Source organism: Trachemys scripta, chromosome 7 (genome assembly GCF_013100865.1).
Source record: "Trachemys scripta elegans isolate TJP31775 chromosome 7, CAS_Tse_1.0, whole genome shotgun sequence".
Classification (NCBI taxonomy): domain Eukaryota; kingdom Metazoa; phylum Chordata; order Testudines; family Emydidae; genus Trachemys; species Trachemys scripta.
This window is the reverse complement of record NC_048304.1, coordinates 34,267,193-34,285,033: the sequence shown is the minus strand read 5'-3', so window position 1 is coordinate 34,285,033 and position 17,841 is coordinate 34,267,193. Positions and strand designations below refer to the sequence as shown.

The 17,841-nt window shown below is 42.1% G+C and overlaps 1 protein-coding gene and 1 long non-coding RNA gene across 3 annotated transcripts in view; one reads left to right on the top strand and one right to left on the bottom strand.

The window, feature by feature from the left end:
* Window positions 1-17,841, top strand: part of LOC117879988 — a 66,511-nt gene that overhangs the window by 39,861 nt on the left and 8,809 nt on the right. The gene's annotated exons all lie outside the window — the stretch shown is intronic.
* PHF2 (PHD finger protein 2) overlaps window positions 9,079-17,841 on the bottom strand; it is a 145,101-nt gene continuing 136,338 nt past the window's right edge. For both annotated transcript variants that reach the window (XM_034775599.1, XM_034775600.1), the window contains 3 exons: window positions 17,459-17,568; window positions 15,273-15,534; window positions 9,079-11,213 (listed from right to left, as the gene is read on the bottom strand). In XM_034775599.1, coding sequence (XP_034631490.1) covers window positions 11,125-11,213; window positions 15,273-15,534; window positions 17,459-17,568 — 461 coding nt within the window. In that variant the 3' untranslated portion in view covers window positions 9,079-11,124. The remainder of the gene's footprint in view (window positions 11,214-15,272; window positions 15,535-17,458; window positions 17,569-17,841) is intronic.

Genomic DNA, 17,841 nt, shown 5'->3' with positions numbered 1-17,841 from the left:
TTGCATCTGAAGAAGTGAGGTTCTTACCCACGAAAGCTTATGCTCCCAGTACTTCTGTTAGTCTCAAAGGTGCCACAGGACCCTCTGTTGCTTGGTAAAGTAAGAGCTTTCACACCAAGTGTGTGTGTAACGCTGACAAACGCCGGTCGTCAGCAGGCAGGATCAAACCTCGGACCTCTGGAGGTTAGTGCAAAGCCTCTACCACATGAGCTAAAAGCCAACTGCCTAGTAGAGCAAACTCATTAATCTCTCTCTCTAAGTGGTCTTGGTGCCACTAGATGGGACAGAACACCACACCCAGGAGGTGTGTGGGTTACAGGTACACAAGAGAAGCATATTACTGTTTTCTTGTAAATTTGCTTTAATAAAAAGGTTTTTTTTAAATCTATGATAATAATACTTAGCGTTTATATAGCGCTTATATCCGTAGATCTCAAAGCATGTCACAATCTTTAATGGATTTATCCTCACAACCCCCCTGCAACTGAAGGAAGTATTATTATCCTTGTTTTATAGGCGGGGAACTGAGGCACAGAGAGGCAAAGGGTGTGTCTACACTGCATTTTAAACCCCAGAGCAGCAAGCCTCAGAGCCAGGTCCAGAGACTCGGGCTCATATTACAGTGCTAAAAACAGGCATGGAAGCCTTCAGAGCCCAAGCCACAATGTCCACACGGCTGGTTATAGCACCATAGACCAAGTCTGTAGACCTGGGCTCTGAGACTCACTGCTGTGAGTTTTAAAACACAGCATAGACTTGCCCAAGGTCACACAGGAATTGTGGCAGTGCAGGGAATTGAACCAAGATCTCTCAAGTCCTAGGCTATGGCACTGTACCATCTTTCTCATCTACTAATAATGCAGCCTAAATCCTGAACCTAGAACAAAAATGTGGCAGAAGTAAAATACCTGTATGTACATTAGTCATTTTTTTTTCAGTAAATGACATTTTTTTTATTCTAACTGTGAAATCTAGAAAGCCTCCTACACAATAAAAAGTGACGGGGAAGCACTGAGAGGGTTCGATTTAGATACACATCCAAAAATCGGTTCCTTATGTGACATTTTTCCAGAACAAGACTGTGAAACTGGTAAGATTTCTGGTCCTTCCTGTTTGTAGTTGGACTGGAAATGCTGATGGAACATAGCTTTGCATCTTGGCCAAACCCTGAAGTGCAGAATAGCCCAGTAAAAATAACATGGTGGGGGGGAGAGTTGATTCAACTTTTTTAAAACCTCAGAGAAATTTCAGTTCTGGTTCCTTTCAAGATATAAATGAAGGTTCACGTGGGGTCTTATTTTATTCCAATTGGTTCATTCATTCCTATCTGTAGTACAGTGACTAAGCAAAAATGCAAAGGTCTAAATTTTCAAAAGCGGCAAAAGCAATAATTTGGTGCATCGGTTTTGGGGTGCCCAATCTGAGCCACCATAGAGGGTCTTCATTTTCAGAGGGCAGAAGCTCAGCACTTGCAGGAAATCAGTTAATATGGCTTCAGATGGGCACCTTGAAGCACCCAAAATCGCTTAGGCCCAGCTCCTCAAAGGTATTTAAGCACTCACTGAAGTCTGGGATTGGGCCTTTGTCATTTTTGAAAACGGAGGCCAAAATACTTAATAGTGGCCCAGTCCTGAGAGGTTTCAGAGTAGCAGCCGTGTTAGTCTGTATCCGCAAAAAGAAGAACAGGAGTACTTGTGGCACCTTAGAGATGCACTCAGAGCCCTAACTTCCCCATTTGACGGCACTCAGAGCCCTAACTTCCCCATTTGACGGCGCTCAATCATTCAGGAGGCATCTTGCAGAAATGAGAGTTGGGACTTTGCAGCTTCTAGCATTTGAAACTCAGGGTATATCCATCCTGAAAACCCTGCTCCTGTTACTGTAGTTAATCCATCTGCCTGAGCGGTGGTAGCTTGGTTGCAGGGCCAGCTCCAGCTTTTTTGCCGCCCCAAGAGGCAAAGAAAAAAAAAGGAAAAAAAGAAAAACCCAATTGAGCTGCCGCTGAAGTGCCCCTGAAGAGGAAGAGACGGAGTGAAGGACCAGCTGCCAAATTGCTGCCGAAGACTAAAGCGGGACGCTTGAGCTGCCACCGAAGTGCCGCCGAAGACCCGGACATGCCGCCCCAATAAAGGACGGAGTGCTGCCCCTTTCTATTGGCCGCCCCAGGCACCTGCTTCCTTTGCTGGTGCCTGGAGCCGGCCCTGCTTGGTTGACAGAATACTTCTGTCAACCTAGCACTATCTACACGGGGGCTAGGTCGGCATAGCTACCTCTCGTAGGGGTTCTGCATTTTTCACAGCCCTGAGAGACGTCATTAAGCTACTGTCAGTTTTCAGTGTGCACCAGGCCTCAGAATGAACAGCTTCCAACACTCAGTTGCAATGACTCGTGGCTACAGTGAATGTGGGGGGAAACATTGTAGCGTTCAGTATAGAATAGTCACTTCTATTGACTAGGAGACCGTAAAATAGGATTCCCTGGAGACGATGAAGATCGCTCATTTAGACTAATCTAAGTAAGCAAATAAGTCTTGAAGTAATGCTCAGATCCTATGCCAAGCCTGCTGGCAGCACATAAATGAAGCTAACCCTTAATGTTTGTAAAAATAAATCCAATCTATCTCTGTAGAGCCAAGAGAACCCTCCTGTACATTCTGCACATGCCTGCAGCCCAGGGAGGCCCCCTTTGGGCTCATTCTTATGTGAATTTCTGAAAGGAAACCCAGCCAAGGTGCTCTAACCATGCCCTGGCTTGGGGCGATGCGTTCTCTTTCGCACATTGTGCCAAGGTACAGGCATGTGCTCACTTACTCCTATTCTAATTAAGTCACAATTAAAGCCTGCTGTACCGTGCTGAGACCCTAGTACTTCAGCTGGCTGCTGTGTCATAGTCCAATTTATTTATGCTGGTGAAAACCACAGACAAATTCTGTGCATCTCTTATAATGTTAGTTAGAGCAAGCGCTGTTCCTTGCATACTTAGTGGCCCAAGCGGCCATGGCTAAGGATACTGCATCAAAAAAATAAAGGGATTCACCCCTAGAAACCACAAAGAGCAGGTGTGGGACTTAACTTTTGACCAGGCTTGGCCACAAGAGTTAGGAACACCAGTAAGAGGTTGGTTTTAGCCAATGCTGCCATGTGACGCAGAATAGTAAAGGGAGGTGCACACACCCAACTGGCAGATGTAGCAATTTTTGCCTTATGCAGTAGTAGTTTCTCCATCTGGTTCTTCTCAGAGAGAAATATTGGCTTCTGTGGTATAGTCTACTGCCAGGAGGTGCGTGGTAAGTAAGGCTAGTACTTCTTGCTGTTCCATGGCACATGAAGATGGGCCAGATCCACTGTGTCGTAGGCAGGGGTGAAAGTGGGCTGGTACAGCATACTGGTAAGAAGCCAGTACCGGCCTGTATGCAGCCCACATTAAAGCACTGGCTGCAGCGCTTTAACGTCATTGCCCCTTTTGCCTCCCCCAGGCTGCTGATGGGGGGGGGGCAAAAGGGGCAGGTGGCCGGGAGTCCCGGGCCCTTTTAAATCGCCACTGGAGCCCCGGGGACCAGGCAGCATGGATGGGCTGGCTGGGGGAGGTTGACCCCCCCAGCCCCACCCCTTTCACTTGAGGTCCCGCCCCTTCCAGGGGTGGAGCCAGCCCCTGTACCTGTAAGAATTTAATATTACTTTCACCCCTGGTCGTAGTTGACATACTTCACTCTTGACTTCATTACAATTGTGGCATGTACTTTGTACTCCAGGTTGGGAGAAGTCAGGAGGGAGGGGGCTGTTACCTGGCAATGCTTTAGCAACCTTTGTTCGTCACAAGTTTAGGTTGTGTGCCCTTGGAGTGAGGATCTGTATTACCATGAGACTAGCATGAACCTCCTGTGGAAATTTCTTGCAAGGCAGTAGGGCCTCGAGCCAGTGCTTAAATTTGCTCAACATGTGCTTAAATTTAAGCCCCTGAGTAGTCCCATTGAAGTCCATGGTCTTAGCTGCTTATAGTTTAACATGGCCTGAAGTATGTGGCTGAATCACAGCCTAGTTGAACGGTCACAGTGATAATGGGTGGTCTATATCATTGGTATCTAGTGTTTTGTCTAGCATTTTTCCCTAGGAATTCTTCTCTGTGAATGGGCTTTACACTTGCCAACAAGCCTTTTGTTATTCCTGCCTGGACTTAGGATGCGCACATGTTCCAAGTTATAGAATACTTTTAGTCAAACGGATTAACACATTTGTCATTTCTCCCAATCTATCATCATTTTGGTTTTACATTTCCTCGCACTATGCAATAAATTTCTTGCTGAATCAGCCACATGTTGATTTATTTTATCAACTCCTTTGATGGCTTCCATGGAGTTTTTGTTGGTTGTAGAGGTTCCATTTCTCTAGGACCTTCTGCATACACATGGCCCTTGATTTTTTTCCTCACTCATTCCTTTATTGTAAGCTGTGTCAAGCCCATGGAGTGGTTTTTGAATTAAAAACAGGGACGAGTGAATCAGTCCATATAAAGAACCAATTGAATCTTTTCCCCCCGTTGAAAATTAATTGTTTTCATTGTTGTAGAAAGTTTTGGTGTTTCTAAATGGTCACATTCCTTTGGACATCTTGGTTTCTGCCAGGCCCCAATACGGAGAAGAAGAAAAAAGCTTTTTTTCCCTATTTCCTGCCAAGCTGGCGTCAATAAGTATCAGGAATCCCATGTGAAACTAGAGATTTGGAGTGGAACTGGACAGCCCTAAAATTCAGGTGTTTTCAGCTCTAGTTCCTTCTCTCTGAGAAACCCGGGTTGTATTTGAGAGCTCCAGCTCAGTTCAGCTTAAAATGAGCATCCAGGGCTAGATCCACACAGGGAACTTCAGCTCAGTTGTTGCAATGCCTACCGCTAGGCATGCTTCCCCCTTGTGGAAGCCACAGGCAGGTCTCAAGGTGCCCTATATAAGGCACAGGGAGAGTCACAACCCCAGCACGCTGAGTGGAGCGATGCCTAATCCCACTAACAAGAAATGCTGAGGAGAGAGCTGTAGCTTAAACCTCACCTTTAAAGGCAGTTAGGTGCCTAACTTTGGGCTGGATGGCAATACCTCCCTCTGCTGGGAATTCGCACCCACGAACCTTCTCCTGCATGTAGGCACCCAAGCAAGGTCCATCTTTTTTCATTAATAATGAAGGAGCAGGTGCTGTTGGTGACACCCCTCCCTCTTCCCAGTAATTAGAGCATTCCAGTCTGCCTGATTAGTGAAGGGATTTGCCCCCAGGTCTCCAAGCATCCATGAGAGCACTCTAGTCTCAGGTGGGGCTCTCTCTCAATCTCTCCGGTTGACTTCAATATTCATTGGGCTAACAACAGAGAGAGCATGACTCTATAGGCCAGTGGTTACGACAGACTCCTAAATGCTAGGAGACTCAGGCCTGGTCTACACTAGGGGGAGAAGGGGGAGGTCGATCTAAGTTACACAACTTCAGCTACGTGAATAACGTACCTGAAGTCAACATATTTAGATCTGCAGACTTCACTGCGGTAAGTCACCTGCTGATGCTCCGTCAACTCCGCCTGCGGATCTCACTCTGGTGGAGTACCGGAGTCGACGGGAGAACGCTCGGTGGTTGATTTATCACATCTCCACTGGATGCAATAAATTTACCCCTGCTGGATCAATCGCTCTAGAAGTAAGTGTAGACATGCCCTTAGAGTCACGTGCCTACTCCAACAGTTAAGTCATGGCTTCTACTGGAGAGACTGAGTGAGAGCTCTGCCCCAAACTATGTAGTAGCTCAGTGATTTGGGCACTCACCAGGCTGATAGGAGACCTGGATTCAAGACCCTGTAATGAACCTGGCTGTGTGTGGCTGTGGGTCTCTTACATTGACATTGAGTGCACTAATTCCAGAGTTGTTATAAGGACACTGGCACCACTGGTGCTGGAACACTGTTCCTAGGTTGGGATATGTCTCCCCCCACCCTTTTTGTGTTCACCTGCCTATTTTGGAAAAGGTTAAACAATAATAATATCATGTCAGGGTTTTGTTCACTAAATCAAATGTGTCACTCTAAGAGTCAAATGGTCCTTCTAATGAAGAAGTAGGGTGCCATCTAGTGGCTAGTTACATTCCTTGGTTTAACACAACACTAAACATGCAGGCTTACAGCAGCTCTTGCTTTAAAAGCATCTGTCCTATGAACAAAGTCAGCTTTCTGAACTTGAACTATGGCGTTAGATGTGTGTGAAATGGTAAATTTAAACACACATTTCATAGCTTTGGACTGTTCCCACAGCCATTTCCACTAGGCATAGCTTGCACAATTTCATTTACACTTTGGAAGAGAGACTAAACAAAAGTTATAAAACTTTAAATGGTGGGGGGACCGAGGGCCCAAAGGCTATGTTGTCCAATGATTTAATTCTTTGATGCAAATATTCTGCTTTATTACTAGCCTCAAACACTGAACATAGATGAAGTATCTGGCCAAAGCAATTGAGACACAGCTCATCAAAATTCACTGGGCATGAAAGGAGGGTTCAGCTCTAATAGAGTAGGGAGGTGTGGGGGGGACTATTACCAGCTTTCAGAGGGACATGCTCTAAAATCATACACCACCACTGAGGCTCAGTTTCCCTAGCTGTTAATTGGGACTAATAGTGCTGCCCAGAAGGGCTGTTGTAACCTACACACCTCCTGGGTGTGGTGGTCTGTCCCATCTACTAGCAGCGAGACCACTTGGCGAGCGAGAGAGATTAATGAGTTTGCTCTAAGGCCCATATGGCTTTTAGCTCATGCAGTAAACTCATGCATTTAGCTTCAGAGGTCCCAGGTTTGATCCCGCCCGCTGATGACCAGGGTCTGTCGCTGTTACATTGTAAGTGAAGTGCTTGAAGACTTTGGTGCAACACTTACTTAAGCAAGACAGGTCTTCCAATGTATAAGTTAAAAGTACTGTTAAACAATATACTACCCTGACATCAAAACACAAGGGACCAACTTTCTCTCTGATGTAGTGCTACTGAAGTCAATGGGATAAATTTGTGTGTAGTTTACACCTATGAATAGGAAGGTGACGAAGACACTATAGCAAAACAAACTCACTAATACATCCCCCATTCCTCCCAATTTATGGCGTTCAGTGGAATTGAGGTTTCTGACTCTGAAGAAGCAGAGGCTATTTGTATCCTTTAAAATGTTACATTAATTTCAAGGGCTGCCACCAAATTATCCTACCACATATTGAAGCAAATGAGCAGTGTATGTCAACACATGCTGATTCATCAAAGTACATAAACGCAGCTTGAGTGGTGCTGGTGACTTTAGTGGAACTCTTCACATGCTTCGTGTCAAACGTGCTTTAGTACCTTGATGAATCAAGGACAAAAATCCAGGTCATGGTGCAGAACTATTTCTGTATCTTTTTGCAGCGCATTATGTAACATGCGTGATGCCACCCTTCTCTTCTGCACTGCCTTCTCTTCTGTTTTCAGCCACTGGTGTTCTGTATTTTTTAACCCAGTGCTAGCTGCACCCGGCGCTGATGAAGAGGGAGGGCCCCTTGCTCCTTTATTAGTTTTTCAGGCACATAGTCTTAGAAAATGCGCTTGGCCCATATGTGAAAATCCTGTATAAATTGTGCATCGTTTTCTTTACTGTTTTAATTGTAAAATAGGTTAGTTGTTTAATCTTTTGAGAGGTGCTACATTTTGGATTTGTCAGGGTGCAGGGTTTTTTGTTTTGCCTGCATGCTGTTAAAAAAATGAACTGTATTAATTGAGAAGATGCACCAAACTCAATCCCATCACTGACACCTCCAGCAGATGGGGCCTGTAACACTGCGAAAACAATGAATTCATTTATGGCTATGTGAATCTTTCTGTTCCATTGTATCTGTAACATTTAGGAATTATGTTGTGGCTGTGATTACATCTAAGATATTGCCAGATGGAGCCACTAACGGAAGTGAATGAGGCTTTCTGGGAGCAAAAAGGCAATGCAGAATGGGAATTTTCTTAATCCAAGATTCCCACTCCCCTCCCTACCACTGTAAACCATCCTCCATCCCCTGGTCTGTACACCTGATGCAGACAGCTCTTCTCCCACTCTTGCTTCCTAACCCAATCCACAAGACCTGGACATAGCAGCTTGTGCAAGATAGGGAAGGCAAAAGGGGGAGGTGGGAAGTGCTGGCAGCTGTAGGTGGAGATTACGCAGCTAGGGAAAGGATATGATACTGAGCTCAGTGACAGATTCCAATTACTACTTCAGGAAAGACTGGCTAGAAAACGGCATGAGTTGAAGCTAGGAGATGGGTTATTAGACCTGGTATAAACTTATTGGAAAAATAAGGCTTTCCCGCTTTGCTGTGTCACTGCTTTCAGCCTTGCCTCATCCTCTGTGGAGTTATTTCTCTGCTGGAAACAAATCTCATGCATTGTGTGCTGGAGGTTAAAGCACCCAAGCTGTCTTCCTTTTAATGTTTCTATTTATTATGTTTTAACCTTAGCCTCTGGTTGTTAATACCAGCGTTGGACTGAAAATACATTTGATATTTTTAGTATTCAAGCAAGGATGGGTTCAGGAAAAATATAAGCCCCCGATTTCCAAACTGTCAGCACTTCCTAGACTTGGCTGGGTACTGAGAGAAAGCCTAGTGCCAGGAGATTTTTCAACCCAATTTTACAGATGTAGATCCCAATCCTGCAATAAGAACTCGCAGGTGAGCCTCCGTGCCTGTATGTAACCTCACTGACTTCAACATAGCTTCATCTAGACATGGGAGAGGAGAGATATCTATGTGGAGCAGTCTGCATGATTGAGGCTTTCTGTAGGTAGCAGAATTCCCAACCTTATGAAATTCTTCATCACTACAGTACTCTAAACCGTCCTCAGACTATCTCCGCCCCAGTCATGGCTGCCTTCTCTAACCCATGAGGAACCACCATAGCTTAACAGAATGAAACAAAGAATCATGTTCTGCTCTGTAGTATCTGTCCCATTCTATCATGTTGATTTCAGAAAGGTGGCATGTGTATAACATCGCATCATTGGGCCCCTAATGATTAATATGTAATAAATTAACCAAACGCGATTCTATACAAAACCTGAAATATTTTACTTTTTTTTTAAACTTTGATCTAAGTTTACTTAGATTTCATGGACTTGATACAAGAGCATTTGATATGAATCAGTAAATAAAACACTGTAATAGATAGCCACAATAAACTTTGTTAGAAATGTACATGTTGCGAAAATAATAATAAAAAAACAGCATGATGTCTGGGTTATAGTATATAAATGCTCAACAAGAACAGTATACTAGGGAAGCTTAAAAACCCTGCTCTGCATAAATCTGGGGCCCTATTCAACTAACTTTCTCAGACTCCTACCATTCAGAATCTATGTCCCACTGTAATAGTACAAAGGTTAGTTAATAAGGCCTCAGTTGTTTCCTGTAGCTGTTTTTTTTTTCCCATGGACATCACATCCAGGTAATGTGTATATAAACAAAGCTCATAAGAAATGTACAAATATAAAAAGCTACAAACATTAATAAATTACATCATCACAAAACACAGAAACACTTCACAAGGTGCTAGTAAAATAACTGTATCCCCTCATAATACAAGAATTAAAACAAAGAGCTGGTATTAAAGTTGAAGATTATTCTTCAAAATGTGTCTTAAATAGATTATTTTCTACTATTTGATTCTGTATAAGACATTTTATAAGGCTGCACAAAGTTTTACTTGTTTTCCAGGCAACGCCCAAATCCACCCCCGCCCCCCCCAAAGAAAGTGAAACAAAAACAAAACAAAAAAAACCACCACCCAACCCTTTTAAAACCAAACTAAAATACAACTGATAATACTCAGCAATGACTTGTATAAATGTTAATGAAGTAGTCTATAGAAAGAAATGTCTAAAGATACTTTACTTTTATAAAAAAGAAGTTATTTAAAAAGCTATTTACAAGCTACATTCTATGAAAAATATGCCTTAGTAAACACATCTAAAAATTAAAATACGGGATTGCCTGAGAAACAAATTTAACCCCTCAAGTGTTTATATGCAGACAAGCAGTTTAATGTAAAATAATGCACTCTACACCAAACACTAAAAGAGTTAAAAGACAAAAAAGTATCCAGTCAAATTGTCAATAAGCTAAACTTTCCCACTATCTGACACCTGGATGCATGCAGCCCTCGTTCCCAAAGTAAGTGTATCTGATAAGAAGTGCTTTGATATAAACGTCAAAAACTGCACATGAAGAAGCAGAGCTTGACCTCATGTACTGCAGTTAAAGTGACTGCAAGGTCTGCAACACATCTTTGTGTGCTTTGATTTCGACACTGACACGAGCTATTGTACCATCATGTGTGTCAGTTAGCAAAAAAACCTGGCCCTGAGGCATAGAGCTAAAACTCCCAACCAGTTATGAACCCAGCAGTAAACCAGCTCCCACTGTGCATAACTAATGCTGCCTCGTGCACCCAGTATTGTCCAACCCGCAGCTATCTGAGAGGGATGGAGTAGTGCTCAAGTGCAGTAATGACTCCTCCAACACATCTAGATCATGATCAGGGTGAGATAATGAAGTTTCACATTATGCAGACTACCTTCTGCATTCGCTATAGCCTGGGAAAAGTCTCCAGCAATCAAACTTAAGGTCCCCCACCTTTGAATATTATTTGTCAGACAAATGCAGAATTTTTAAATTTAATCTCCTGCTCCTTGACCAGATACCTTTTTAAAGATAATACTTGTTTTTTCTTAAGTGAAATGTAACTGAAATGGATGTTCATTCTGTTAAAACAACTGGTTTCCACTTATGAACAAGTTAAAGGGATACTTTCCTAAAACTGGAATGATCCTCAATTTCTTGGATTATCATTAACTTTTTGCGAACTAGTCACTCTCAGCAATTTGAGAAAGGACATCTATATTAAAAAATATTTATAGCAGTATTCTGTACACTTTAACTGCTGAAAGTTAAAAACAATTATTAAAGTGGTGGCAAAAAGTTAACTGGTATTGTCCCTAAGATGATGCACAATACTACTGAAGTCCTTCAAGAGTTGAAGAGTTAGTGTCAGCTCAGGAATTACTGAGCTTTGATCAAGTCCCAGTTTTCGAAATTTTAAAGGAGAAGTTTCCCATTCCGATGGATTTTCAAAATCTTCCCAAGCCTCTGTTTTGCAGTAGCCATGCCCTTTTTTGTACGTTTTCCTGAAAATTGAAAAAAAAAATGAACATGTTAAGTAACAGCAGCCACAGCTATGTAGAAACAGCAAAGCAGGCTCACTGGGTACAAAAACAGAAGCACTAACTTCAGCAGTGGTGTCAGCAGGTGCAATCACACTGATGTCTGATTTTCACCTGAAGTAATTACGTTTTGGATATGTATACCACACATTCTCAAAGTTAACATGCTGTGTGTGTGTGTATGTAACACATAGATCAGAATGCTCTGAAGAAAACCAAGCATTGCCATACATTGCAATCTGTGCTGTGTATCCCAACCTATACTATATTGTCTTACTCCTGGTGATTGTCTTACTATGGATTTTAACCAAGTTTCATTCAGGATTTTTTTTTACTATCTCGGTTTCATTCTTAAAGTACCATTCCCTGTTTAACTGTGTTCGTGAACCAAAGTACCCAAGAGACACGTTTGAAAGCATGCACATATTTATTCTATAGGGGGCTCTCTTCAATTGTCCAAGTATCTAAAACTCAGTGCCAGATTGTAAGATTAGTGCAAACTCACTCGCCAGGTTTAAATGAATTTAAGATGGTTTCCAAGTGCTGTGCTAAACCCTTGTGTGGTGGAATGGAGGCAGTCACAAGAAAGAAGTTTAAAAAAAAATAATTCATCTAGATTAGACCGTTTAACTGTGCACTTTAAAGAAAAAAACAGTGTGCCGTTTCAAAGACTGAGGTTCATTTTAATTGTATTTATTCTTTAAAAATATATTCTGTTTTACCAAGGTTTTGATTAAATTCTATAATAGCTGGCAGCTTTGGTATAACTTGTTCCCTTTTCATCTGTGGCCATATCGTGACATTCATCATATTCACTTTGACACATCTAGGAAATATAGCAACTTCGTCCATGATTTTACATAGGACCCACCACACTATCATGTACTTGTTTTCTGCTTTTTGCTTGCACTTCTGTGTACCTTACTTCCCTATGGACTATGACACAAAGTGACACAAAAACGGATTTTTTTAATCCATGTACAATCAGACAAGAATGCACTAATGCAGATACTGTGTCCATGTCATCCAGTTTTGCCCTGGTAGCTTGATTCTGAACTAGCAAAATGGCAGGCAGGCTTAGGCTGAGCCTAGCTTCTGATCTTACTTCACTGGCAAGACTCTTACTGAAGTGAATGAGATTCAGCTGTGCAAAGACTGCAGTATCAGGCTCAACTATCTCCATGTATTTCCATACATTACTAAAAATAAATGATAATATGGATATAGTCGTGCCTTTCTTCTGGACAGTTTCAGAACCTGGAATATATCATTTCCCACATTGCCAAATGGGAAAAGTGAGGAACAAATAAATTATGACTTGTTCAAATCCACAATGAGCCAGAAGCAGAGTTGAGGACAGATCAAGTCACGTCCCCTGACTCCCAGTCCAGCATGTGATCCACCAAACCCTACTGCTGCCTTTCAGAAATGTACATAAGCATAATATTTGCTCACCCCCTTTGTTCTATTTCAGAAGTGAAACTACTGCAACTTGGTCCCCTTTGTGTTCACCCAGCTGGGAGAGAGAGCAGTTGGTGGGTACAAATGTATCCTTGACACATTGCTCTCCTACGTAATCATCCTATACTGTTTCACAACAGCTCTGACAGAGTGTGAACAAATCTGCATTCTGAACACTTAAAATGCTATAGACGTAAACAACACCGAGAAGTCAGGTTATGGAAATCATGTGTTAGAAGTTACAGTTAAAACCTATTCATGTATAAAGTTGCAGGTGCTGTTTTTTATGCTGCCAGCATATTTTTTCTCTAGACACGTGTCTTCTGCTGCCTCAAGAAACCACAGTGAAAGTGTAACTAAGATCTTAGCTGAATGTCTAGCCAAGAACTGTATATTTTCTGGTCAGAAAAGTACATTAGTAAACGGACATAAATTCTCAGTTATCACTTATCTTTACTTTTCATAGTGTGTGTGTCATCTGGATCAGGTCCTTGATGCGCGTGCGCGCACGCACACACACACACAGAGATATGTGAACCATGCTCCCATATTTTTGTGTATATAACATACATACACACTCAAATAAGGGAGCATAGCTGTGTCGGTTTGCATATAGTTATACACATTTCTCCATGAAGGGCCTGTTCCAGCCCATTAAAATAAATGGGAATCTTTCCATTGATTTTAGTGGCTTTGGATGAGGCCTCAACGTAGGCAGTGATCCTGAGTGTACTGTTTTTACTGAGTTTAACTGAAGGTGAAAAGTGTCTTTGTGGTTTAAAAGGGGGAAGAAAGAAAGGGGGAGGGGAAATCATGCTGCTGTTTTAAAAATATTTTTAAAAATATTTTCTCTCTCCAGCACTGGACTGTATTGAGCTCTCTTGGACATCCCCAGCAGAGCAGTGATGGCCCAAAGCTGGATGATCTGGCTTAACACTGCTGCCTCCTTAAATTCCCATTAAATTCAGCCTTCTAGGCCTTGTTTTACCAACCACCACACGGCTATCTTACAAAGGCATCCTAAAGCCTCCTTCTATTAAACAGGCACCCAGGGATGTCAGAAAGAGCTGTTCATTCACTTTCTTTTCCCAGAAAGGTAAAGCATTTGCTTATTTGGCAGATTGATTCATCACTCAGTCAGGGAGTAACCATCACGAGTCCTTGTCTGATCCCCGGGCTCTGCATCCTAGCACAAAGCTTGGACAGGCTTGGAGACCTTGCCTGCTGTATTCTGAGCTATTTCTGATTTCACTATATAACCCACTTCATTTCAACAGATTACCTTGTGGCGGAACATGAACACATTAAGAGGTAAATTGAATGAAATGTTTAATTTTGCTGCTGTTTGTGCCAATGGTCACAAGCATTAAAAAAATTCTCGTGTGTCTTTCTGACTTTTAATTGGCTTTGCCTTTGGATCCAGAGTTTGCAATAAATAATATCTTGTTAAGAAAATGTTACTGACAGCACATTTAGTGATACAGATGTTTTCAAATTAAGCACACAGCATACAGGACTATGTGAAATCTCATACTATCTCCACTGTATTCATACAGTTATAAAACCATGGGAAATATAGTCACTTAAATTATCATAAATTGCATCATTGCTCAATGCTCAGCTTCCACTGTAAATAATTATAGAATTTGACCTCTCTCTCTCTCTCTCTCTCACACACACACACACACACACACACACACACACACACACACACACACACACACACACACACACACACACTCACGTCCCTCCACCTTTTTCTTGACTTATGTACTTATAACTTCCATGTGGGCTCAGAGAGGAATAGCAGAAGACAGGAGGGGAAACATTTGACTCAAACAAGATTCAAGCTATTCCTCGGTGTAAAAATAAAATTCCAATTACAGAGAGTAAATAAAAATATTGAAAAACAAGTTGATTTGCATGGGGTTTTTGATGTTGTTTCCTTAAGCACAATAATTCCTAAAAGTAGTTTAAATATTTGCACTGTTGAAATTCAAGAAGCATTCCAATGTAGGAAAGGCAACTTTTTGTGACTTAAAATATTCTGTGCACACACATGTACAGAATAGGTGCATTGGAATTTTATCTGTACTAAGATTTAAGGTTGAAATCCTGACCCCACTGAATCAATGGCAGAAGAAATATATAGAAGAAAGTGGAAAAACACAGAGTTTCTGAACAAGCGAAGAGGAAAATGTGACAGGGTCTGTTGTGAATAGTTTTTTAGATACTGGAGGAGCTGGACTGTGATACAGAGATGAGTTCCTTTAAAACAGGGAACACAACCTATAGAGTTCGCTTTGGCAAGTACTAGGGATTGTTTTCCCCTAAGACACCCACACACAGTGGAACACATAGGCCAACAATGCTAACCCAACTCAGTGCTCATAGCCAGATCCCCAACTGGTATAACTAAACCTAGCTCCACTGAAAGAGTACACGTACACAATGGAGAAGGGATGCAGATCTACACGGTAGGGAACAAGCTTGCCCTGTCAGGGAGATGGACTAAATGACTGAATGGATCTTTGCCATTTCCTCTGTGAACATTTACAGTACCTTTGGCAGCTCCATTATTCTGTGATGATGATGAGGGTCTCCTCTGGGTGAGGAAAACTCCAGGTGCCATAGGTTGAGAGCCTCTGTTTACTTGGGCGACCCCAAACGTGCTTGCTCCGGCAGTGTATTCATGATCTGCTAGGCTGCTGGCATGGGACTCCAATTTGGGTTCAGGAGAGCTGCCTTCCTGAGAGAGTTTATTTGTGTTGTTGGGGGACAACTTCTTTTTGGTATTCTTCTTCTTCTTGCCTTTTTGTTCCTCCTTTCAATAAAGCACAGAATCCCCATTCAACTACTGTGACAACTAGTGGCATTTGTTAACATTGTTACACTGTGTATCGTGTCAAGAATGGGGATATTGTCAGAACTGGATAAAGACACAGAGCGAACAGGGTTGCTAGAAACTCAAAGTGAGAACTCATCACAACAGCATTGTTTCCTGGTCTGTTAGTTGCATCCACCTGCTGTATCTTGTCATAAATTGTGAGCTCTTACGGGCAGGGACTGTCATTGTATTGTGTTTGTACAGCACCGAGCACAATGGGACCTTGATACATGTCTCAGGCCCCTAGGTGCTGTAGTAATTAATACAAATAATATTGATACAAGATAAATATAATGGGCCTGATTCTCAATTACACTAAGGAACCTTTATGTCACTCTGGCAGTATAACAAGGCCTTAGAGTGGGCAAAATTGGCCCCCTGAGGACACTCCTAGTGCAGGTGGTCTGGCAACCAGCCAGTAGAGAGCTGATGTAAAGATATAAACTGGTTCTTCCTTAGCTCCCTGTGTGGGCTGCCTGTCAGGGGAGTGGTCTGGGTGCACTACTCTATGGCTACTCTCTGTTTCCCAAGGCACACGGAGGGCTATGGAAGACAGAAGATAAATTGGAGTAGACCTGTGGCTGCTCTAACATACACTGGGGGCTGGGCAGTTCCCTATGGAGCCCCAGTATATGGGAGCACAAAGATGACTTAAAGACACCTTTCCCTTGTCCATTCCTGATCCAAGTATAGGAACAGAGTCATTGAGAATTAGGCTTAAAATTTTTCATCTCATGGGGAAAAATTAACGTCTGTGCAGAAGTTCGCTGGGAGTAATGTCAATGTAGAGCACAACCCTATGTACATAGGCCTGTAATAGCTCTCTGTATCGTGGTGAATTTCACTCACAATGGAGGAACAATTTAAACTCCATAAGGACGATAGCAGGCTGATATTGGAAAAGCTTTGGTAACCTGTTAAAAATGGGATTACTAAACTGGAAAATGTAGCTGAGTTCTATGATATGTGTTGACACCGCTTTCTAGTGTCTTTTGGTACTTTAAAAAGGATTTAAAGATTATTGTGTTGAGGCAATGTAGTTTTGAACCGTGGGTACTGCGTTTGGCCCTACTTCCTATGAGGATTTTCCGTAAGCATCCGTAAGTTCAGCATGTTTGTATACAAACATCCATTTTCATAACTGAATGTAAGTTTATGGGATAAGAAAAAACTTTATTGCAACTTTCAGAATTTAACATAAAAAAATTAAATTCAAAAAGATGATGAAAATCTGGCATAATTCTCAATTTTGAATTACTTAGAGTAACATTTTAAAAAACACGTAAGAGACTTAGGTGTCTGAATCCCATTTTTGAAAGGGACTTAGGTGCCTAACCTGCTTAGGCACTTTTGAAAATCCCATAAGGTGCCTTTGAGCATCTTTAAGGGCCTAAATACCATTAAAAATCTGGCACCAAATACCTAAGGTAATTTTGAAAATAGGACTTAGATTCCTAAATCACATAAGCACATATGTAAATTTACTCTTTAATCTTATTAACGTAAAATCTTACACTGAAGCTTTCCCCCAAATACTTCTTTGTTTACCTGATCTGCCCAACTGATAATTTTGTCAGTGTGCTTAAAGCACCTAATTGAACTAGAAACCTCTAATCTGCAGTGTCGTCGGAAATCTGAAAGTGTGATTTAGGACCTGATCCTGTTTCTATTGAGGCCACTGGAATTTTTGTCACTGAATTCAATGAGTACAGAATTGGACATGTACAGTAATTAAACATGAGCTGTTACGACAACATAGTTAACATTCAACAAGCAACAGAAGAAGACAGGGAAGTGCTATGGCTCCATTCGAAAATAAACATAATTTTCTAAGGGAAAGCTACCTAGTATGCAAACTCACCTGCTGGGATAATTTGGCCGCTGCTGCCGCCAGTCCAGTTTCAATGGAGGCAACTCTTGTACCCTCTCGGACAGGTCTGTCTTGTCGGGGTACTGAGGGACCAACTCTTGCTAAATGTAAGAACAAAATGAAAATACAGTATAACAGATACTCTGTGTAGGGGGAACACTGCATTCCTATAGAATGAGGGGCTTGGGGGGTGACAAGGGCAAGACAGAGCTTATTTTTAAATAGACATTCTACTTCAGTGGGGCTAACAACTATAAGTGCCAAGTGTTAGTAAGGCCGTTGAGTGGCAGATGTGGCAACAGAGCTCAGGACTCCACTTAAACTATGTAGCTTTTGGAAGGAAACCCATTTCTCCTCCTGATTTTCCAAAATTG